The sequence below is a fragment of the Mobula birostris genome, chromosome 8, assembly GCF_030028105.1.
Source record: "Mobula birostris isolate sMobBir1 chromosome 8, sMobBir1.hap1, whole genome shotgun sequence".
NCBI classification, from domain to species: domain Eukaryota; kingdom Metazoa; phylum Chordata; class Chondrichthyes; order Myliobatiformes; family Myliobatidae; genus Mobula; species Mobula birostris.
In genome coordinates this window covers 109,304,951-109,329,857 of record NC_092377.1, presented here as the reverse complement: position 1 = coordinate 109,329,857, position 24,907 = coordinate 109,304,951, and the positions used below count along the sequence as shown (strand labels likewise).

At 42.3% G+C, this 24,907-nt stretch overlaps 1 protein-coding gene across 3 annotated transcripts in view; it reads left to right on the top strand.

The window, feature by feature from the left end:
- tmem181 (transmembrane protein 181) overlaps positions 1–24,707 on the top strand; it is a 137,798-nt gene extending 113,091 nt beyond the window's left edge. For all 3 annotated transcript variants that reach the window (XM_072265941.1, XM_072265942.1, XM_072265944.1), the window contains exons 13-17: positions 4,303–4,354; positions 6,048–6,130; positions 6,489–6,578; positions 15,633–15,699; positions 20,470–24,707. In XM_072265941.1, the coding sequence (XP_072122042.1) occupies positions 4,303–4,354; positions 6,048–6,130; positions 6,489–6,578; positions 15,633–15,699; positions 20,470–20,548 (371 nt within the window). In that variant the 3' untranslated portion in view covers positions 20,549–24,707. The remainder of the gene's footprint in view (positions 1–4,302; positions 4,355–6,047; positions 6,131–6,488; positions 6,579–15,632; positions 15,700–20,469) is intronic.
- The last annotated feature ends 200 nt before the right edge of the window (positions 24,708–24,907 follow it).

Genomic DNA, 24,907 nt, shown 5'->3' with positions numbered 1-24,907 from the left:
CACCCACCAGCCTTTTCCCCATTACCTTTAATTTCCCTACTATGTAAAAATCTATCCAACCTTGTCTTAAATATATTTATTGAGATAGCCTTCACTGCTTCATTGGGCAGAGAATTCCACAGATTCACCAATCTCTGGGGAAAGCAGTTCCTCCTCATCTCCATCCTAAATCTACTCCCCAGAATCTTGAGGCTGTGTCCCTTAATTCTAGTCTCACCTACCAAATTTTGATAGCCTTCCTTGTTTTCCACTGTGCCACCAATCATGGTGTCATCCAAAAATTTGCAGATCCATTTTACCACATTAACATTCAGATCTTTAATGGACCCAGCAGTGATCCCTGCTGCGCAGCATGAATTACAGGTCTCCATTTAGAAAGGCAAGCATCTACTACCACTGTCTGGCTTCTCCTACTAAGACAATGTTGAGTCCAATTTATTACTTCATCCTGTAAACCAAGTGACCAAACCTTCTGGACCATCCTCCCAAGTAGGACTTTGTCAAAGGCCTTGACAATCCCTTAGGTCCTGTCTATCCAAATGCTCCTATACAATATCCTGTTCCTTAGAATGTACTCACTACTGACATCAGGCTCATGGGCCTAAATTTCCTAGCTTATTCTTAGAGCCTTTCTTGAACAACAGAACATTAGCTCTGCTCAAGTCCTCTGGCACCTCGCACATGGTAAGGATGTTTTAAATATCTCTACCAAGGCTCCCGTTACTTCTGCACTTGCCTCCCATGAAGTTTGAGGGTACATCTCAGAGGGGTAAGGTCCTGGTGACTTACCCATTCTAATTTGCCTCAAATAAGCACCTCCTCTTCCATAATCTATATTACAGCCCATAACCTCACTACTGTTTTGCCACAGTTCTATTTACATTGTGTCCATCTCCTGAGAAAATACAGATGCAAAGAATCCATTTAAGATCGTTCCCCTCTCTTTCATCTCCATGCATTGATGACCACACTGATCTTGAAGTGGACCAATTTTGTCCTTTGCTCTTAATCTATCTGTAGAATCCCTTGGGATTCTTCTTCACCTTGTCTGCCAGAGCAACCTTGTGTTTTCTTTTAGCCCTCCTAATTTCCCTCTCAGGAGTTCCCTTGTGTTTTTTATACTCCGCAAGTGCTTTATTTGTTCCTTGCTGCCTATACCAGTATACCTGATATGCACCTCCTCCTCCTCCTTAACCAGGGCCTCAGTACCCTCGAAACTAAGGTCACCTAAGCCTGTTATCCTTGCCTTTTATTCTGACAGGAACACGCAACCACTGCTATCTCAGTATTTTACTTTCGAAGATTTCCGACTTACCAAGCCTTGCTTTACCAGAAAGTAACCTATCCCAACCACACCTGCCAGATCCTTCCTGTTGCCATCTAAACTGACCTTTCTCCAATGTAGAATCTAGTCCTATCATTCTTCTTAATTATCTTGAAACTAATGGAATTATGATTACTGGATCCAAGGTATTCCCCTACTCACACTTCTGTCAGCAGTTGAATTCTCTGCTGCTTCTCTTCCAGGAACACCAGCCCTGAAGTTCTCTGCTTAACAACAGCATTTCTGTCTGCTCTTTCCATCAAAGATTATGCATTCCTGGCACCACCTATTCTACTGTTTAAATTTCCCTTTCATCTCCTTCCCAGTTCACAGAAATGTTGTCTGCTTTTCCTTCCACAGATGCTGTATGATCTACTAAGAATTTCCCATGATTTCTTATTTTATTTTATATTTTCAAGAAATGCATTTTTCACAGATTCTTATTCCTACATTCCTCAGTCCTCCCTTTTGTTTCTGCAGTGTCGGTCCTGAGCAAGCTGGGCAGAACGCAGAACTTGGCTGCCAGTGGGAGAGGCTATTGACTTCATTGTTGCAGAAATAATATTTAGAGCACACCAGGAAACTGGACGTGGTGCTTTTTAGGCAGGATATTTGCCATTCCAACACAACAACAGTCCTAATGTTCAGTAGAATGGGCATGAAGTCATTCAGTAACTTCAGTTCCCATTTCAGTAAAGGAAATATATGTGAAAGTTAATCTTACTTCTCGTGAACTTGATGAAGGTCTTTGTTTCCCCACTAGTAACTGGCAAGGTCCCAGAGTGCTGAAGAGTAGCTAATGTTGTTTAAGAGGGGAAATATGTATAATCCAGGAAATTACAGGCTGGTGAGCCTCATGAGATTGGTAGGGAAGCCTTTGGAGACAATTTTTAGGGATTGGATTCACATGAAAAACATGGCCTGATTAGGGACAGGCTTTGTGTGGGGCAGGTCATGTCTTACTAACTTGATTGTGTTTTTTGAGGATGTGTGAAGGTGATTAATAAGGGCTGAGCAAGTGGATGTCATCTACATTGATTTTAGTAAGGCATTCGCTAGGGCCCTTCATGGTCGGCTGATCTAGATGCGTGGAATCTGTGGTGATTTGATGGTTTGGATTCAGATTTGGCTGGCCCATAGAAGATGTGGTTCTGGCTGGAGATTCATGACCCGTGGTTTTCTGCAAAGATCACTGTTGTGTGATATATAAATTACTCAGATGAAAACATAGATGGATTGGTTAGTAAGCTTGTAAATGACACAAGGATTGGTGGAGGTGGGGACAGTGAATTATAGCAGAATATAGATCAGTTACAAATTTGGGCAGAGAAATCGCAAATGGAGTTTAATCTAAGTCAGCGTGTGGTCTAAGGGGTAAGTATACAATTAATGGCGGAATCCTTAATGGCAGTGAAGTGCAGAGGGATTTTATGGTTCAAGTCTTTTGCTCTCTAGAAGTGGCCATGCAGGTAGATAGAGGAGAGCTTGCCTTCATTGTCTATGGCAATGAGAATATAAGAGTCAGGAAGTTACTTTGCAGTTACATAAAACTTTGGTTAGGCCGCACTTTGAAGTATTATGTGCAGTTCTGACTGCCCATTACATGAAGGATGTGCAGAAGAGGTTTACCAGGATGCTCCCTAGATTAGAGGGTGTAATAGTTGGATGCATCAGTGGGGGAGATGAGGCTGAGTACAGGGCTACGGTAGGAAACTTTGTCACATGGTGTGTGCAGCTTAATGTGAAAAAGACTAAGGAGCTGGTGGTAGACCTGAGGGAAGTTAAGGTACCGGTGACCCCTGTTTCCATCCAGGGGGTCAGTGTGGACATGGTGGCAGATTACAAATACCTGGGGATACGAATTGACAGTAAACTGGACTGGTCAAAGAACACTGAGGCTGTCTACAAGAAGGGTCAGAGCCGTCTCTATTTCCTGAGGACACTGATGTCCTTTAACATCTGCCGGACGATGCTGAGGATGTTCTACGAGTCTGTGGTGGCCAGTGCTATCGTGTTTGCTGTTGTGTGCTGGGGCAGCAGGCTGAGGGTAGCAGACACCAACAGAATCAACAAACTCATTCGTAAGGCCAGTGATGTTGTGGGGATGGAACTGGACTCTCTGACCGTGGTGTCTGAAAAGAGGATGCTGTCTAAGTTGCATGCCATCTTGGACAATGTCTCCCATCCACTACATAATGTACTGGTTGGGACAGGAGTACATTCAGCCAGAGACTCATTCCACCGAGATGCAACACAGAGTGTCATAGGAAGTCATTCCTGCCTGTGGCCATCAAACTTTACAACTCCTCCCTTGGAGGGTCAGACACTCTGAGCCAATAGGCTGGTCTTGGACTTATTTCCTGGAATAATTTACATATTACTATTTAATTATTTATGGTGCAACTGTAGCGAAAACCAATTTCCCCCAGAATCCGTAAGGTATGACTATGACTAAAGAGAGATTGGACAAGCTTGTATTATTTTCTCTGGAGCATTGGGGGCTGAGAGGAGATGTAATAGAAATGTACAAAATTATGAGAGGCATTGATTAGATGGTCGGATATCTTTCTCAAGATAGAAATGCCATGTACTAGAGAACATGCATTTAAGGTGAGGGGGGGATTTAAGGAGATGTGCAAGGCAAGTTTTTTTACACAGAGTGGTAGGTGCTTTGAATAGGTTCCTGCTGAGTGGTGGATACAGAGATGATAAGAGCATTAAAGAAGCTGTTAGATAGGTACATGAACATGCAGGGTGAAGGGATATGGATCAAGTACAGGCAGAAGAGAACCAATGCTTTGCTATATTTGACAAAGACATTGTGAGTTGAAGAGCTTATTTCTGTGCTGTATTCTTTTATGTTCGTTTATCTATGTTAGTTATTGAATCCTCTATTACATTTTTCAGTTCTACTTCATCCATTCCAATAGCGTACAGATCTCGTGCTTGCACATATTGTGTTTCTATTTTTGTTTCAGATCTCCGACTGAAATTTTTGACTGGGTTAACATTTATTGTGTTGATAATAAGGTAAGTGGTAACTCCCATCTATATCTCTGTTAAATAACAATACAATAAGTGAAATGTTCATGTCTGACTTGCTCACACAAGTGTGTTAGCCATCACCGTGATTTAAAGATTTTTCTTTATATCTATGACTGGCAGCAGTTTAAAACTTCTCCTAAACTTTGCCCAGTTGAACTTTGTCTCCTTCCTATAATCAGTGTCATTGATATTTGAGATAAAACTATAAAATCAGGAGAGGCATTGACTGGATGGACAGTCAGAATCTTTTTTCTGAGGACGGAAATGTTAAATTTAAGATAAGAGATCGCCAGTAAGATGGCAGCATGCTTGTACACAGCAGCCTCTCTGGGTCCAACAAGTGGTACGAGTGTGTGTTTTAAATGTTTTTCTTGTGATTGCAAGACCCAGTTGGACATTGTTAATACTAAATAATCCAAGCCTGGTTTATTGATGAGATTGACAGCAAAGGAGCTGTGTGGTCTCAGGTTGTTACACAAACCAAGTCCTCATGCCACATTGTCACCTGTTGCAGCCACCCAGGGGACATGGCATGGGAGAGGACAAAGGTGCGGGAGGCAAACTAGATTCTATGCTAGGTTGGGGCTGGTCTCTGTCTGTTGGCTCTCCATGCTGCTACCTGGAAGACAAGCTAGATTGCAGCTGACCCAGAGCAAGATGAAGAACTGCTGCGTGCATGTTCTTGCAGAAACGTGTTTCCAGAATAACATCCCTTGCACCATCAGTCTTAAGACCATGCCACTCAAAATATTATTTTTAAGACTTGATGTGCTATTGTAACTATATGTGCTGTGTGTACTGTATTTTGCACCTTGGCCCTGGAGGAATTTTATTTTGTTTAGCTGTTTACGTGTGTATGGTTGTTTGAGAATTACACTTAAACTTGAACTCGAGGTGGGAAGTTCAATGGAGGTTTATGAGGCAAGGTTGTTTGTACACAGAGGAGGTTGACAACTGAAACACAGTGTCAGGGGAGTGGGGACGAGCAGGTATGATAACTATGTTTAAGAGCTATTCAGCACGTGAATATGCAAAGAATGGAGGGATTTAGACCATGTGCAGGCAGATGGAATTAAGTTAAATTGTTATCAGGGTCGGCACATAGATCGTGGGCTGAAGGGCCTGTTCCTGTACATTACTGTTCTATGTTCTGTTATATCCAGTCTCATCATGAAGGCAAATTAGTGGAAAGGATGGTGGGGTGAAGGAACCACAGTTGACAAGGGATGCGGAGCATCTAGTCAAGAGGAAGAAAGAAGCTTATTTAAGGTTTAGGAAGCAAGGATCAGACTGGGTGCTGGAGAGTTACGAGGTAGCCAGGAAGGAGCTGAAAAATGGATTTAGGAGAGCTAGCAGGGGACATGAGAAGGCTTTGGTGAGTGAGATTTCGAAAAACCTCAACATGTATGTGAAGAACAAGAGGATGATGAGAGTGAGATCAGGAGTAGAAGAGGAAGCATGCGCCTGGAGAGTCGGAGGAGGAAAGGGTGCTCCTTAATGAATACTTTGCTTCAGTATACACCAGTGAGGGAGATCTTGACATTTATGGGGACACTGTAAAATGGGGTGAAATGCTAGAACATGCCAAGGTTAAGAAAGAGAATGTGCTGGAATATTACAAAAATGTGATGTTTTTACAACAGATCAAGTTTTGATTTAATTTTGTATTCTTTTTCAGCATTGTCATATTGTATCTGAGGTTTGGAGCTAACGTCCTGCAAGATAACTTTGTAGCAGAGCTTTCAACTCATTATCAGAACTATATCCTTTATTGTACCTTATCTTTATCTCCAATAACGTTGAACAAAAGGAAATGTGCTTTGTTCTACTTGCATTAGAGCCAGTATAAGTTCTGGCAGGTAATTTTCAGAAGAAGTACAATGGGAGAGGGATGTATCAATTTTTTAAATTGGATAATCAGGCTGAAGTATATGAAATTGTTGGGAAGTGTGGAGACTGGGAAGTTACATCTAGTTGTTCAGGAAAGTCTAGAAAGGCTTTCATAGCGCAAGATTATGGAAGCTAACATGATCTTGTGCAGATTACTTCAAGCCAATGGGTGAATAATGTATACTTAGGAAATTCTGTGCATTTGCTTGTCTTCCTTTACAAGTGTTACCAGCTGAGTTTCTATCCTTCTATGGCCTACTGAACTTCTATCTCTATACACTGGCATATGTGTATTCCCCCTCGAAGAATGCTGTGTATGGTACGTGTAATTTAAAACAATGTTCGGGTAGCCTTTGTATGAACATGACAATGCGAAGGTTCCAGGTGAAACACAAAGCCATCCTTCAGTAGTTGTATGAATAGAATTCAGTCAGCATGTTAATAGGATCTTGAGGTTTTACAGCTTAGTACAGTCCTTTGGCCCAACTTGTCTATGATGAGTTTAATTCCCATATCCATCTGAAGCTTCCCATCCATGTACTTTTTCAAATGTCTTTTAAACATTGTAAGTGCCCCTGTATCTGCTAATTCCTCTGGCAGTTTGTTCCACATACCCTCCACTCTGTGTGGAAAAAGTTACCCCACAGTACCACTTTTAAATATTTTCCTTCTTGCCTTAAACCTGTAGTCCTTAAATCTTAGGTCCTCTTGTTTTAGAACAACCTCCCCCCCCCCCCCCTGTGAAAAAGACTGTAACCATCCACTTATCTATGCCCCTTATAATTTCATGAACCTCTACACCGTCACCCCTCAGCCTCCTTCACTCTTGGATAGCAAGTCCCAGCCTACTCGGTCTCTCCCAATAGTTCAAGCTCTCTGGTCCCGGCAACATCATTGTAAATCCTTTCTGCATCCTTCCCAGCTAATCACATCCTTCCTATAGCTAGGTGACCAGAACAGCATAGAACCATAAGTAATTATTTGAGCGATTTGATTTTATTTGGGAGTGGTTATTCTTTGGCCACATACAAAGAAAGCTTGTTTTTTTTAAGCAAACGATGTTGAAAAGTGCATCAATAACACTTGGGTTACTTTTGAGTATGTTCTCTGTTCCAAGTTATGCTAAGCTAGCAGCCCACAGCAGGCCTCATAAGCAGCAGCAATGCGCATAAATGTGTACTGAGAGTTTTTTCAGAGTCATACCATATGGAAACAGATCCCCTGGCTCAACCTGTCCGTGCTCAGCAAGATACTAATATAAAATAGCCACATTTGCTTTTGTTCAGTCTGTATCCTTCTAAACCTTTCCTATCCATATACTTGTGTAGGCATTTTAAATGTTGTCATTGTACCATCTCAACCTGTCTCACCTCTCAGTTTAAACACTCTATTTTCTGATTCCCTTTCTCTTGGGGAGGAAAAGGCTCTATCTATCTGTCTAATCAGAGCTACAACACAGAACAGGCCACTCCAGTCCAATGAGCCACACCACCCAGCAATCCACCTATTTAATACTAGCTTTATCACAGGACAATTTACAATGACCAATTAACCAGTTCGTCCTTAGAATATTGGAGAAAACTGGAGTACCTGATGGAAATCCACACAGTTCATGCGGAGAACATACAAACTCCTTACAGATGCTTCCGGAAATTTCAGAATGCCCTGAGCTGTAATAGTGTTGCACTATGTATTCACCCTATCTAAGTCCCTTGTGATTTTGTACACATCTATAATGTCATCCCTGAGTCTCCTATACACCAAGGAATAAAGTTTCCTACGTGCCTGTCCAACATTTCTCTATAATTCAGTCCTCAAGTTCTGGCAACGTTTCTGTAAATCTTCTTGGAACTTTTTCCAACCTAACGATGTCTTTCCTATAACAGGGTGACCAAGCCCGTACAGTCTACCTGTGATGCTGCTTTCAGCAAACTATGCTCCAAGGTCTCTTAATTCCACAAGACTTCCCAGGGCCTTACCATCACTGTATCAGTTCTATACTGGTTTGGATTCCAAAAATGCTACACTGAATGTCATCTGCCCACTTACCAAACTAATCAAACCCCCCACCCTGTAAGTTTTGATAAATTTCTTCACTAATTAATTACAATACCACTTATGTTAGTATCATCTGCAGACTCACTAACCAAGTGTTATACACTCTTGTCCAAATTGTCTATACAAATATAGCAAACATATTGAAGGCAAAAGGCTAACCATGGGAAGGGTAGGGCCCATTAGTGATGTGTGGCAATCCGTCTGAAACCAGAGAACGTGGGTGAGGTTATACAGCACAGAATCAGGTCCTTTGTCTCACCCCATCCACACCAATCATTATACCCATTTACTGCAGATGACAAACAACACGGACCCAGCAACGATCCCTGTGGCAATCTGCTAGTCACAGGCCTTTAATCAGAGAGGCAACCATCTACTACCACCCTCTAGCTTTTTCCATAAAGCCAATGTCTAATCCAATTTACTACCTCATCTTGAATGTCAAGAGACCAACTTGATCAACCTCTCATGCGGAACCTTTTCAGATGATGCCTTACTAAAGTCCATGTAAACAACATCTACTGCCTTACCTTCATCTGTTTTCCTGGTAACTTCCTCAAAATACTCTTTAGAGATAGACATGACTTACCATGATGAAGCCATGTTGAATATCCTTAATCAGTTCATGTCTATCTCTAAATATATATGGTCCCTCAGAATACCTTCCAATAACTTTCCCACTACTGATGTCAGGCTCACCAGCCTATAACTTTGCTTTATTTTTAAGAGTCTTTCTTGAACAGCGGAAAATCCTCTGGTAACTCAACTGTCGCGAAGAATGATTTAAATATCCTTATTTAAAGGATCATCTATTTAAATAAATTTCTCAGGGAAATGTACGGCTGAAATGTGGCAAATGTTCAGGGGATATTTGCGTGGCGTTCTGCATAGGTACGTTCCAATGAGACAGGGAAAGGATGGTAGGGTACAGGAACCGTGGTGTACAAAAGCTGTTGTAAATCTATTCAAGAAGAAGAGAAAAGCTTACGAAAGGTTCAAAAAGACTAGGTAATGATAGAGATCTAGAAGATTATAAGGCTAGCAGGAAGGAGCATAAGAATGAAATTAGGGGAGCGAGAAGGGGCTATGAGAAGGCTTCAGCGGGCAGGATTAAGGAAAATCCCAAGGCATTCTACAAATATGTGAAGAGCAAGAGGATAAGACATGTGAGAATAAGACCAATCAAGTGTAGCAGTGGGAAAGTATGTATCGAACCTGAGGAGATAGCAAAGGTACTTAATGAATACTTTGCTTCAGTGTTCACTACGGAAAAGGATCTTGGCGATTGTAGGGATGACTTACAGTGGACTGAAAAGTTTGAACATATAGATATTAAGTAAGAGGATGCGCTGGAGCTTTTGGAAAGCATTGAGTTGGTTAAGTCACTGGGACTGGACGAGATGTACCCGAGGCTACTGTGGGAGGCGAGGAAGGAGATTGCTGAGCCTCTGGCAATGATCTTTGCATCATCAATGGGGACAGGAGAGGTTTTAGAGGATTGGAAGGTTGAAGATGTTGTTCTCTTATTCAAGAAAGGGAGTAGAGATAGTCCAGGAAATTACAGACCAGTGAGTCTTACTTCAGCGGTTGGTAAGTTGATGGAGAAGGTCCTGAGGATTTATGAACATTTGGAGAGGCATAATATGATTAAGAATAGTCAGCATGGCTTTGTCAAAGGCAAGTCGTGCCTTACGAGCCTGATTGAATTTTTTGAGGATGTGACAAAACACATTGATGAAGGTAGAGCCGTAGATGTAGTGTATGGATTTCAGCAAGGCATTTGATAAGGTACCCCATGCAAGGCTTATTGAGAAAGTAAGGAGGCATAGGATCCAAGGGGACATTGCTTTGTGAATTCGGAACTGGCTTGCCCACAGAAGGCAAAGGGTGGCTGTAGACGGGTCATATTCTGCATAGAGATCAGTGACCAGTGGTGTGCCTCAGGATCTGTTCTGAGACCCCTTCATGATTTTTATAAATAACCTGGATGAAGAAGTGGAGGGATGGGTTAGTAAATTTATTGATGACACAAAGGTTGGGGGTGTGTGGATAGTGTGGAGAGCTGTCAGGAGTTACAGCAGGACATCGATGGGATGCAAGACTGGGCTGAGAAGTGGCAGATGGAGTTCAACCCTGATAAGTGTGAGGTGGTTCATTTTAGTAGGTCAAGTATGATGGCAGAATGTAGTATTAATGGTAAGACTCTTGGCAGTGTGGGGTATCAGAGGGACCAAGTCCATAAGACACTCAAAGCTGCTGTGCAGGTTGACTGTGTGGTTAAGAAGGCATACGGTGCATTGGCCTTCATCAACCATGGGATTGAGTTTAGGAGCCGAGAGGTAATGTTGCAGCTATATAAGAGGAATAGATAGAGTGGACAGCCAGCGCCACTTCCCCAGGGCACCACTACTCAGTACAAGAGGACATGGCTTTAAGGTAAGGGGTGGGAAGTTCAAGGGGGATATTAGAGGAAGGTTTTTTACTCAGAGAGTGGTTGGTGCGTGGAATGCACTGCCTGAGTCAGTGGTGGAGGCAGATACACTAGTGAAATTTAAGAGACTACTAGACAGGTATATGGAGGAGTTTAAGGTGGGGGGTTATATGGGAGGCAGGGTTTAAGGGTCGGCACAACATTGTGGGCCAAAAGGCCTGTACTGTGCTGTACTAGTCTATGTTCTATATAGGACCCTGGTCAGACCCCACTTAGAGTATTGTGCTCAGTTCTGGTCACCTCACTACAGGAAGGATGTGGAAACCATAGAAAGGGTGCAGAGGAGATTTACAAGGATGTTGCCTGGATTGGGGAGCATGCCTTATGAGAACAGGTTGAGTGAACTCGGCCTTTTCTCCTTGGAGCGACAGAGAATGAGAGGTGACCTGATAGAGGTGTATAAGATGACGAGAGGCATTGATCATGTGGATAGTCAGAGGCTTTATTCCAGGGATGAAATTGCTAACATGAGAGGGCACAGTTTTAAAGTGCTTGGAAGTAGGTACAGAGGAGATGTCAGAGATAAGTATTTTATGCAGAGTGGTGAGTGTGTGGAATGGGCTGCCGGTGACGGTGGTGGAGATGGATACGATAGGGTGTTCTAAGAAACTTCTGGATAGGTACATGGAGCTCAGAAAAATGAGGGCTATGGGTAACCCTCGGTAATTTCTAAAGTAAGTGCATGTTCAGCACAGCGTTGTGGGCCGAAGGGCCTGTAGGTTTTCTATGTTTCTAAATATCTCTGCTAGGGCTTCGGCAGTTTCTGCACTTGTCTCCTGCAGGGTCCAAGGGAACACCTTGTCAGGCCCTCAGGATTTGTTCACCCTAATTTGCCTCATGACAGCAAACAACTCCTCCTCTAATCTGTACAGGGTCCATGAAGTTGTTGCCACTATGCCTCACTTCAATAGTCCGTGTCTGTTTCCTGAGTAAATACAGATGCAAAAAGATTATTTAAGATCTCTCCTACCTCTTTTGGCTCCACACATGGAATACCATTCTGATCTTCCAGAGGTCCAGTTTTGTCCCTTGCAATCCTTTTACGTATCTGTAGAATCCCTTTGGATTCTCCTTCACCTTGTTTGCTAGGCCAACCTCTTGCCTTCTTTTAGTCCCCCTGATTTCTTTCTTATGTGTTCTTTTGCATTACCTACACTCCATAAGCACCCCATTTGTTCGTACCTGCCTATACCTGCTATGCATCTCCTTTTTTTTTATTAACCAGGGTCGCAATATCTCTTGAAAACAAAGGTTCCCTACATCTGTTATCTGTACCTTTTATTCTGACGGGTGTATACTCTCAAAATTCTGCTTTTGAAGGCCCTCCACTTTGCAAGTGCACTTCTGTCAGAAAACAGCCTGTACCAGTACACAATTGCCAGATCCTTTCTGATACCATCACAATTGGCCTTTCTCCAATTTAGAATCTCAGCCTGCAGACCAGACTTACCTTTTTGCATATTTACTTTGAAACTAATGACATTGTGGTCACTAGCCGCAAAGTGTTCTCCAACACAAACCTATTACCTGCCCTGTCTCATTTTCTAATAGCAGATCAGATATAGTGCACTCTCTCATTGGGACTTCTTAAGACAACTTTCATGAACAGATTTGAAAAACTCTCTCCCATCTAGCCCTTTTACAGTATGGGAGTCCCAGTCAAAATGTGGAAAGTTAAAATCACCTACTGTAACAATCTTCTGTCTGTGATCTCTCTGAAAGTTTGTTCCTCTAAGTTCTTCGGACTGGTGGGTGGTTTGTAATACAGCCCCATTAATGAGGTTATATCCTTCTGATTTCTCAGTTCCACCCATAATGCCTCACTAGATGAGTTCTCCAGTCTGTCCTGCATGATCACTTTCCCTGACTAGTAACACCACCTCTCCTCATTTAATCCCTGTGGCTCTGTCACATCTAAAACAACAAAACCCTGCAACACTGAGTTGCCCCTCCTGCAACCAAGTCTCACTAATGGCTACAATATTGTAATTCCAGGCGTTGATCTATGCCCTTATCTCATCTGCCTTTCTTGTGATACTCCTTGCTTTGAATATATGCTGCTCAGGACATTAGTTGCACCATGCTCAATCTTTTGATTCCTGACTTTGTCTGGGGACTAAACAGCATCTGTCTGCACAACTTCTCCACTGTGTTCTGGCACGCTGGTTCCCATCCCTTGCAACTCTAGTTTAAACCCTCCCCCATGCAGCAGTCGCAAACCTTCCCTTCTAGTTCAGGTGCAAACCACCTGTTCTGTACGGGTCCCACCTTCCCTGGAAGAGAGCCCAGTCATCCAAAGATCTTCTGCCCTTCCCTATACACCAACTCCTTAGCCGGGTTTTAACCTGTATAATCTTGCTATTTCTGGACTCATTAGCACGTGATACAGGTAGCAGCGCTGAGATCACAATCCTGAAGGTCCTTGCCTTTAACTTGGAGCAGAAGAGGCTCGACAGACATGTACAAAATAATGGGAGACATAGGGTATAGTAAGAAACCTTGCCCAATAGAAAAGAGAATTTAAAATGAGAGGATACAAGATAAGTGGTAAAAGGTTGAGAGAGGATCTGAGGAAGAACCTTCTCATCTAGAAGGTGGTTAAAGTCTGGAATGCAGTGTTTTACTATGTGGCACAGGCAGGGTAACAAAAGATATGGAAAATAAGTATAATTGAGGCATTGATATTGCAATAACGGTTGCAATGTGTTAGGTGGGGAATCAAGAGTCTAATCACCGAGCAGAATTGAAGAGAGGACAAGAGTGAATACTAAAATCAGTCAAGAAGGATTACTGTGTTAATGGGATTATATTATAGACTACCCATTAGTCAGTAGGATATAAAGGAGCAAATTTGTAGAGAGTTTGCAGACAGTTGAGAGAAACATAAGGTTGTGATAGTAGATGATTTTAAGTTTCCACATTTTGACTGGGACTCTCATTCTGTAAAAGGGCTGGATGGGGTAAAGTTTGTCAGATGTGTTCAGGAAAGTTTCCTTAATCAATGAATAGAAGTCCCAACTAGAGAGAGTGCAATAGTGGATCTGCTAATAGGAAATGAAATAGGAGAGGTGACAAGTTTAAGTAGGGGAACAGTTTGATTTTTGTGATCACAATGCCATTAGTTTCAAGATAATTATGGATAAGGATAGGTCTGGACATTGGCTTGAGATTCTAAATTGGAGAAGGGCCAATTTTGATGGTATCTAAAATGGATTGGGACAGGTTGTTTTCTGGCCAAGGTGTGCTTGGTATGTGGGAGGCCTTCAAAAGTGAAATTTTGAGAGTACACAGTTTATGTGTTCCTGTCAGAATAAAAGGCAACGATAGCAAGTTTAGGGTGTCTTGGTTTTCAAGAGATACTGAGGCCCTATGAAAGGAGGTATAAGCAGCAAGTAACAAATGAGATACTTGAGGAGTACAAGAAGTGCAAGTGAGCAATTAAGAAAGAAATCAGGAGAGCTTAAAGTAGGGAGGAGTTGCTCTCGCAGAGAATCCCAATGGCTTCTACAGATAAATGAAGAGCTAAAAGATACCAAGGGATAAAATTGCTCTTCTTGAAGATCAGAGTGGTAATCTATGCATGGAGCCAAAAGAGATGGGGGAGATCTTAACTGGATTTTTGCATCAGTATTTACTTGGGAGACAGACACAGTCTATAGAAGTGAGGCAAACAGCAGTGAGGTCATGGACTTTATACAGGATACAGAGAATGAGGTGTTTGCTGACTTGTGACAAATTTGGATGGATAAATCCTCAGGTGTCCTCTCAGACCTTGTGGGAGGCTGGTGCAAAAATTGCAGAGGTCCTAACAGAGATATTTAAAACATCTTTAGAAATGGATGGGGTGCTAGAGGATTGCTGATGTTGTTCAATTTTTTAAAATGAAGACTCTAAGAATAAGCTGCGAAATTATAGGGTGGTCAGTCATGGGTAAGTTATTGGAAGGTATTTTAAGGGACCGGATATAGAAGTGTTTGGCTAGACATGGACTGATTAGGGATAGTTAACATGGCTTTGTGCATAGGTAGATTGTCTCTAACCAACCTTGTAGAGTTGTTCGAGGAAGCTACCAGGAAAGTCAATGACGGCAAGGCTGTGGATGTTGTCTACATGGACTTTAACAAGCAATTTGACAAGGTCCCGCATGGGAGGTTGGTTGAGAAGGTTTAGCTTAGTGTTCAAGATGGATTAGATATTACGTTCACAGGAGAAGCCAGACAGTGGTAGTAGATGGTTGCATCTCTGACTGGAGTCCTGTGACTAGTGGAGTGCCACAAGGATCGGTGCTGGGTCCATTGTTGTTTGTCATCTGTATCAATGATGATGATGATAATGTGGTAAACTGGATCTGCAGATTTATGGATGACACCATGACTGGGAATGTAGTGGACAGTGAGGAAGGCTGTCAAAGTTTGCAGCAGGATCTGGACCAGCTGAAAGAATGGACTGAAAAATAGCAGATGGAAGTTAATGTAGACAAGGGTGAGAAGTTGCATTTTGGACGGACAAACCAGGGTAGGGATTACACGGTGAGCGGTGGGGAGCTGAGAAGTGTGGTAGAACAGAGCGATCTGGGAATACAGATCCATAATTCTATGAAAGAACATCACAGGTAGATAGGGTCATAAAGAATGTCTTTGGCACATTGTCTTTCATAAACATTGAGTTTGTGTGTTCTCCCTGTGACCATGTGGGCTTCCTGCAGGTGTCCCGGTTTCCTCCCAAATTCCTAAGGCGTACAGGTTTTGCTTATCCAATTTGAAGTATCTCATTCAGTCATTTTCTAACAGCATTTGCTGAGAAAATTATCTTCTTCTTCCTTAGAATCCCAGCTAAAGGATAACCCGGCCTTTTCCATGTTAAATGATTCTGATGATGATGTGATTTATGGGTGAGTTAAGTACTATTCATGGTTTAAGGTTCAACATTGCACTTTGCTTTTAAATCAAGTTTATTTTGCTGTTGTGTTCTAAGAAAATCTCATCTCGGAACAATTGTTTTTATTATGGTAGCTTCCACCTAAAGCCATGGTAGGAAAGTTGATAATTTCCAATTCAGCCTCTTTGGAAAAGTACTTAAAGTTGTGCCGTTGCATTCCTGTCTTGCCTTTTATTTTGCCACTTTTCTTATGATACCCCTGAGCTTGTAGGGTAAATAAGTGAATGACTGCAAATGCATCACTTGATCTGAGGTAATGATTGGTATAAAGGTTCACAACTGTGGAGTCCATAGCTGCAGGTTACACAAGACATGACCGATGATGAAATTGTGAGTATATGTGTATTTACTATGTGCAAGGGGCAAGGGTGGAGTGTGCTTGGGAGAATGACAGTGGATGGTTGGGATGACGGTCTGTATCATTCATGGTGTTAAATAAGTCAGCCTTTGACAAAAGGGAGCAAAGTTTTTTTCGGGCTTTTGCTGCAGTTTTAACAATTAACGCCAAGGTTTAAAACCATGGTGTTTGGATCAGAAGGTGAAGATTGTCATTGAGCTTGGATTTTCCTAAGATCCTGCTAAGTGGTCAAAATTGGTTTATCAGTCCTCGGTTGGAGTATGCGTCTGGCATGTAATCTCTGCATAGAATCATAGAAAACCTGCAGCACAATACAGGCCGTTTAGCCCACAAAGCTGTGCCGAACATGTCCCGAACTTAGAACTACCTAGGCTTTACCCATAGCCCTCTATTTTTCTAAGCTCCATGTAGCCATCCAGGAGTATCTTAAAAGACCCTATCGTTTCTGCCTCCACCACAGCCGGCAACCCATTTCACTCTCTGCATAAAAAAAAAAATTCACCCCTGACATCTCCTCCGTATCTGCTTCCAAGCACCTTAAAACTATGCCCTCTCGTGCTAACCATTTCAGCCCTGGGGAAAAGCCTCTGACTATCCACATGATCAGCGATCCCCAACCTCCGGGCCGCGGACCAATACATTGCCGTGATGAATGCAGTGGTGCAGCGATGGCCGGAATGCACTCAGCACATCTTTAAGAAAAAAGCCGAAATAAACAAGCTAATTAATTAGGTACCGCCCGGCACGTAAATGTCGGCCCAGATCAGAGGCGGACACGGAGGTTGAGGACCACTGCACATGAACAATGCCTCTCATTACCTTGTACACCTCTGTCAGGTCACCTCTCATCCTCCGTCGTTCCAAGGAGAAAAGGCCGAGTTCATAAGTGTCATAAGGCATGCTCCCCAATCCAGGCAACATCCTTGTAAATCTCCTCCGCACCCTTTCTATGGTTTCCGTATCCTTCCTCTAGTGAGGCGACCAGAATTGAGCACAGGACTCCAAGTGGGGTCTGACCAGGGTCCTATATAGATGCAACATTACCTCTCAGCTCCTAAACTCAGTCCCACGATTGATGAAGGCCAATGCACCGTATGCCTTCTTAACCACAGAGTCAACCTGCGTAGCAGCTTTGAGTGTCCTGTGGACTCAGACCCCAAAATCCCTCTGATCCTCCACACTGCCAAGAGTCTTACCATTAATGTTATATTCTGCCATCATATTTGACCTACCAAAATGAATCACCTCACACTTATCTGGGTTGAAAGCCATCTGCCACTTCTCAGCCCAGTTTTGCATCCTATCAATGTCCCATTGTAACCTCTGACGGCCCTCCACACAATCCACAACACCCCCAACCTTTGTGTCATAAGCAAATTTACTAACCCATCCTTCCACTTCCTCATCCAGGTCATTTATAAAAATCCAAAGAGTAGGGTGTCCTAGAACAGATCCCTGAGGCACACCACTGGTCACCGACTTCAATGCAGAATATGACCAGTCTACAACCACACTTCGCCTTCTGTGGGCAAGCCAGTTCTGGATCCACAAAGCAATGTCCCATTGGATCCCATGTCTCCTTACTTTGCATGGGGTACCTTATCAAATGCCTTGCTAAAATCCATATACACTACAGCTATGGCTCTACCTCCATCAATGTGTTTAGTCACATCCTCAAAAAATTCAATCAGGCTCATAAGACATGACCTGCCTTTGACAAAGCCATGCTGGTTATTCCTAATCATATTACGTCTCCCCAAATGTTCATAAATCCTGCCTCTCAGGATCTTCTCCATCAACTTACCAACCACTGAGGTAAGATTCCCTGGTCTATAATTTCCTGGGCTATCTCTACTCCCTTTCCTGAATAAAGGAACAACATCTGCAACCCTCCAATCCTCCAGAACCTCTCCCGTCCTTATTGATGATGCAAAGATCATTGCCAGAGGCTCAAAATCTCCTCCCTCGCTTCCCACAGTAGTCTGGGGTACATCCTGTCCGGTCCTGGTGACTTATCCAATTTGATGCTTTCCAAAAGCTCCAGCACATCCTCTTCCTTAATATCTACACGCTCAAGCTTTTCAGTCCACTGCAAGCCATCCCTAGAATCGACAAGTTCCTTTTCCGTAGTGAATACTAAAGCAAAGTATTCATTAAGTACCTCTGCTACAAACGTTTGTATTTCCTCCGGTTCCATACACACTTTCCACTGTCACACTTGATTGGTCCTATTCTCCCACGTCTTATCCTCTTGCTCCTCATATACTTGTAGAATGCCTTGGGGTTTTCCTTAATCCTGTCCGCCAAGCTCTTCTCATGGCCCCTTCTTAAGCTCCTTCCTGCTAGCCTTATAATCTTCTAGATTCCTATCATTACCTAGTTTTTTTAACCTTTTGTAAGCTTTTCTTTTCTCCTTGACTAGATTTACAACAGCCTTTGTACACCACGGATCTTGTACCCTACCATCATTTCCATGTCTCATTGGAACGTACCTACTCAGAACCCCATGCAAATATCCCCTGAACATTTGCCACATTTCCCTGAGAACATCTGATTCCAATTTATGCTTCCAAGTTCCTGCCTGATAGCTTCATATTTCCCCTTACTCCAATTAAACACTTCCGTAACTTGTCTGTTCCAATCCCTCTCCAGTGCTATGGTAAAGGAGATAGAATTGTGATCACTATCTCCAAAATGCCCTCCCACTGAGAGACCTGACACCTGACCAGGTTTATTTTCCAATACCACATCAATACAGCCTCTCCTCTTGTAGACTTCTCTACATATTGTGTCAAGAAACCTTCCTGAACACACCTAACAAATTCCACTCCATCTAAACCCCTCACTCTTGGGAGATACCAGTCAATATTTGGGAAATTAAAATCTCCCACCACAACAACCCTATTATTATTACTCTTTTCCAGAATCTGTCTCACTATCTGCTCTTCCATGTCCCTGTTGCTATTGGGTGGTCTATAAAAAACACCCAGTAGTGTTATTGACCCATTCATATTCCTAATTTCCACACACAGAGACTTAGTAGACAATCCCTCCATGACTTCCTCCTTTTCTACAGCCGTGACACTATCTCTGATCAACAGTGCCACGCCCCCACCTCTTTTGCCTCCCTCCCTGTCCTTTCTGAAACATCTAAAGCCTGGCACTTGAAGTAGCCATTCCTGCCCCTGAGCCATCCAAGTCTCTGTAATGGCCACAGCATCACAGCTCCAAGTGCTGTTCCACACTCTAAGCTCATCTGCTTTATTCATAATACTCCTTGCATTGAAATGGACACATCTCAAACCATCGGTCTGAGCACGTCTCTTCTCTATCACCTGCCTATCCTCCCTTTTGCACTTTCTCCAAGCTTTCTGTATTTGTGAGGCAAGCTCCCTTTCCTCCGTCACTTCAGTTCGGTTCCCAGCCCCCAGCAATTCTCGTTTAAAGTCTCCCCAGTAGCCTTAGCAAACCTTCCCGTTAGGATATTGGTACCCCTGGGATTCAAGTGCAACCCGTCCTTTTTGTACAGGTCACACCTGCCCCAGAAGAGGTCCCAATGATTCAGAAATCTGAATCCCTGCCTCCTGCTCCAATCCCTCAGCCACGCATTTATGCTCCATTTCACTCTATTCCTATACTCACTGTCGCGTGGCACAGGCAGTAATCATGAGATTACTACCTTTGAAGTTCTGCTTCTCAATTTCTTTCCTAACTCCCTGAAGTCTGTTTTCAGGATCTCCTCCCTTTTCCTACCTATGTCGTTGGTACCAATACATACCACGATCTCTGGCTGTTCTCCTTCCCACTTCAGGATATTGTGGATGCGATCAGAAACATCCTGGACCCTGGCACCTGGGAGACAAACTACCATCCGCGCTTCTTTCCTGAGTCCACAGAATCGCCTGTTTGACCCCCTAACTATAGAGTCCCCTATCACTGCTGCCATCCTCTTCCTTTCCCGACCCCTTTGAGCCACAGGGCCAGACTCTGTGCCAGAGGTGCGGTCACTGTTGTTTCCCCCAGGTAGGCCGTCCCCCTCAACAGTACTCAAACAGGAGTACTTATTGTTAAGGGGGACAGCCACTGGGGTACTCTCTAGCACCTGCTTCTTGTACTTTCCCCTCCTGACTGTTACCCACAGCATGTGGCTGGGATCAGTCGAGTGCAAACTATGTGTGACAAATATACCACGTCTCTCTTTGCAGGTGTAGCTTGAGGTCTGAATTACTAAAATAATGCTTGTTGGCATTTTATAAGTTTGGTTGAAATGGTGAAAACTATACTGTTAAATCTAATTTAATTGTTTGAGTCAGAACTTTTAAAAGTTGTGTTTTTGTTCAGTAACATTTGAATTTTCTTTATTAGGAGTGATTATGAAGAGATGCCTTTACAAAATGGCCGTGCCAATAAATCGAAGTACCAGGATGAGTCCGATAGTGATTGAAGTACTTCTTCAGAGGACTAATTGTTTTCCCTTGTTAATTTCTGAAAACCGATGGTGAAGCCAAATTTTCTTTCAACTGTTTTTCATGTCAGCACCCTCTAGCTGAACTGTCCCACTGGTAACTTAACCTGTAAATATTTAACGATCTCATTCTCTGAGCACCTCATCTGGTTGTCCTGCCCTTATCAGTAGCTTCTGATTGAGAGCAGAGGAAGGAGCAGATTACCGTGCTGAAGATGAGAATTTCCTATTCTTTGTGGGTAAAGGGAGTGTGCGGTTTTATCTGAAACCAAATCATGCTGCTTCTCAAGACGTTTCTACCTAATGAACAATTATAATGCCATGGATGTTCTGTTGGTGAGCTCACTTTTAGACTAGATGCCATATACAGCACGTTCAAAGCCCTGAGTGGAGTAATGTGTAACTTTTTAAAGCAGAACTTTGGATGCTGCTTGTGAATGCATTTGGTGCTGTTATAAAATTCAAAATGTCTGAGAAATTAATCGAGCTATGGACCAGAGATTGAAATTCCAAGTCCAACTGTTAAAAGCATCATAACATTACTTTATAAAGTTAAAACTATTTTCTAAACAAAATAAAGGATTGGAATTTCAGTCTCATGCTTTTATTTGTGTTACTTTTAAAATATGACACAATGTTAAATACTTTTGTCAAGTAATATTTACTACTACAATTTGAGAGCCAGTATCAGAGAGAAGTAAAAAACCCAGTTAAGTTGCTCTGATTGTATCACTACACCTTATTGTTTACAAGTGTTTATTCCACAACAGTTGAAGTTAACCTCAGCTGACTATACATGAACACCCCTTTGGAAGTTTCTCTCATTGTGATAGCATATTTAATTCAATTAAATTATTATTGCCGCAATAAATCTAAAGTCCTGCCTGAAGTAAGGAAAATGACCATTTGTAAATAATCTCTCCTCCTGTTGCTAGTTCTCTTTGTCCTAATCCTATACTATTTTTCCATGTTTTTATCTCCTGGAAGTATTTAAAGTTTGATTGAAAATCAATGTTTTTCATGTTCAGTTGTTTCTCCCTTCAATAAACTTCTAGCAAAGCAGAAAAGTCTATTTTAGAAAAACTAAAAAAACTCCAAGTGAATGAACAGCTAAATTGTTCCAAGTTATGCAGAGAATAGGGAAGAATCTCTCACTGGGATAATTGACATTGGGCAGGAATAGAATGGAATTTGCAACTGCATTGAGGTAGTATAACAAGGTGTTTGTCCAGGAAAATTGTAATGTACACTCAGGAAGACCTAAGGTCAAGTTCTGATGTGGTTTTCCTGTATTTTGATTTAGAAGTTCAATTGTTGAAAAATGATACGGGTAGAGTGGGGTGGGCACCAACACAAAAGACCTAAAATCTGGTTGTGGTATTTAATTTGAGGTTGTTTCACCGATACCCATTTCCCTGAGAAACAGCAAACCAATTCTTCCATACCGACTCACCTTTCCTAGAAGATTTGTTTTATGTTTGATATGGCAAGTGCAATGTTACTTTTCATCAGGAACGTATTTGATCTTTAAGGCAGCAATAAAATCAAATGTTTTAATTGGGGATAATACCTACTTGATTGGGCATCAGTAATATACCCTGCCTCAAACTATATCCCACCAATTTACTGGAAGTGATCCTGATTTCCCTACCTGTCATCGTCTTGTACATCGTCAGTTTATGTTCTAACAATCATACATCTCAGGTTCCTCATCTAAGTCGATCCCAGAAACTGGAAGGAGAAAACAAGCAAGTTGTCTTTAGCTGTCTGAACCAAGCAAGTTGTCTCTACTCTTTTAAACTTTAAAAGAGAAGTTGTCTTTAGTATTTTAACCTTTCAAGGACGAGAGAGGGCGAAGTTTTAGTGTGCAGCAGGATGCAGGTGGCTGCTCAGGCGGGCAGGGAAGTGACAAATGGGGCTAAATTGTGAGGTTATGCATTTAGGGACATACAAGGCATAGGTAGTGAGGGGTGGGAGGCTAGCAGATACCAATGGATCCTTAAAGGTAGCGAATTGGTATGGAAGGAAGTTGAAAAGGCACGTGGGATGCCTTCACTTATTAGGCATAACAGAGAATAAAATACGAGGGAAGTAGGTAGGTAGTTTTCTTTGAAACAGAGAAAGCCAAGGGGAGTTTTGTTCATCCAGCATTAAAGGTAGCTTTCAGCTCACTGAGTCTGCACTGACCATCCAGAGCTCCATTACACTGACACTGTATTATCCTCCCCACACATCATCAACTGCACCCCCTCCGATCCCCCCCCCCCCCGGCCTGCATACCACACGCAATTTACAGTGGCTAATTAGTCTTCTGAGCCACATGTTGGATTTGGGAGGAAATCAGGACCCCACACACATAGGACTGGATCAAACCTAGGTCACTGGGGCTCTGACTGTGCAGCTGTACTAGCTTCACCAACCTGCTGTTTAACTGAGGTGTATGAAAATATGTGTGGTCTCCAAAGAATAGTGGTTTAGAGGGAAGGTGGTATATTACAGGGTCCAGAACCAACCTAAAGGGGAGCTGTGACCTGCAGGAAAACAGACCCAATGCTGAAAGGTGAGATTGGGCTGGAGTGTTCTAACTTGACCAACACAGCACAATGGGCAAATGGTTGCCTCCTGTGTTGTCTAATTTTTGTGATTCACCAGGAAGAAGATCTAATCTTTGGAAGGTCTGTTGTTATTGGGTGTGTAGGTCACCATTTAAGTGCAACCTTAGCCAGATTTTATGGAATGGGCTGCCGAATTTTCCATTGCCCCTTTAGCCTAAATTATTTTTAAAATGCATATGTAAAAATAATGCCAAGTTGAAGCTTTTTCTCCACAAATCAATCAATTCATCCAGCTAATAAAGGACAGAAACATTCACCACATTTAAATGGTACTGTGATAGCCCATCATTGAGGAGACACAGTGCTCCCTCTTCTAAGTCAATTCTTGGCACCATACTCCAGGAGAGACATCAAAGGCTTTGTAGAGGTTTGCTCAAATGATTTTGGAGATGAGGGCTTTAGTTCTATGGATAGATTGGACAAGCTGAGGTTGTTCTCCTTAGAACTGAGGGGATAGCCAAGGATCTAATAAAGATGTTTAAAATCATGGAAGGTCAAGGCTCAGTGAGGCTGGTGCGATTGATTCAGTACGTAAATAGAAACGTCCCATTGGAGGAAGGTTCAAGAACTGGGGATACAGAATGAAGAGAATTGGAGAAAGAACCAGAAGATATATCAGGAATGTGTTTTGAGCATTGGTGATTGAGAACGCACTGCCAAAGTGGGTAATGGGGCAGAGTCGATTGTAGAGTCCAAAGAAATCTCTATGAGTATCCTACAGGATAGAATTTAGGGAGATTTCGGGGAAGTGATGCATTGATCTGTGGTGGACCCAGCACCTGTACCGTAACCACCCTGTGATTCTGTACGCAGCAGTGAGTTAACATCACTATGAAAGGGCTGCAGTGGCACTGAATAAAGGTGGTACGGCCTAGACAGCAGTACCAATTCTCAGTAAAACCATTATGCATTCCACTTCAATAATTCATCTGCAAGTAACAGTTCTAAGTGATGCAGAACTTCTCCAATTATACTGTAATGGCTATGAGGTGACGGTTAACAGAGGTGAGGGTGCTGCCATTTGGTGAATTGTAGTTTAAACTGAAATGATACAATGATAATCAACATATCCATTGACAAAATACAAGTCCACGTAGAGAGGGTCAACTCTGATTGAGACAGGAGTAACAATGGCAGTATCTTGGGAGCCTGTAAGATGTGCTGAGATCTCCATTCTGAGTATTCATCTTGCCCCTGAGTCACTTGTAGTGACAGCCACAAATATTTTTTTAAATGTGATTATTTTAAAGTTAAAAATAGAACATTTTTCACAGTCCACAAAACATTTGATAATGCCCAACTAGCATTTTTTAAAAGCTCTCCATAGATTTTAGTGCTGTTTTCAACAAATTAATTCTGCTTTACTGTTTAATGTCATTGTTGCATGGTTGAAAAATTACTGAAGTTGATATTTATAATAGATCATAATACCAATGTACGTCAGCTGGATCTGTAAGTATTTTGATGTCAATGTACAAATCTGTGGAGATACTCTAGATTAAAATAACTCATTTTAAAACTAAGCATGATTTTGTTGATTTAATGGTCAGTTATCAATTCTATGAGAAATTGTTATGAATTAAATGAAAATTATAAATGATCTTTGTGCTTTTGTTTTATACAGTATTAACCGATGATGACTGAGTTCATGCAATAATCAAACCAGACATGTCTTGATTCTACTGTGCGGAGCATCAGTGGTCTGAACCATAAATTAGGAAGC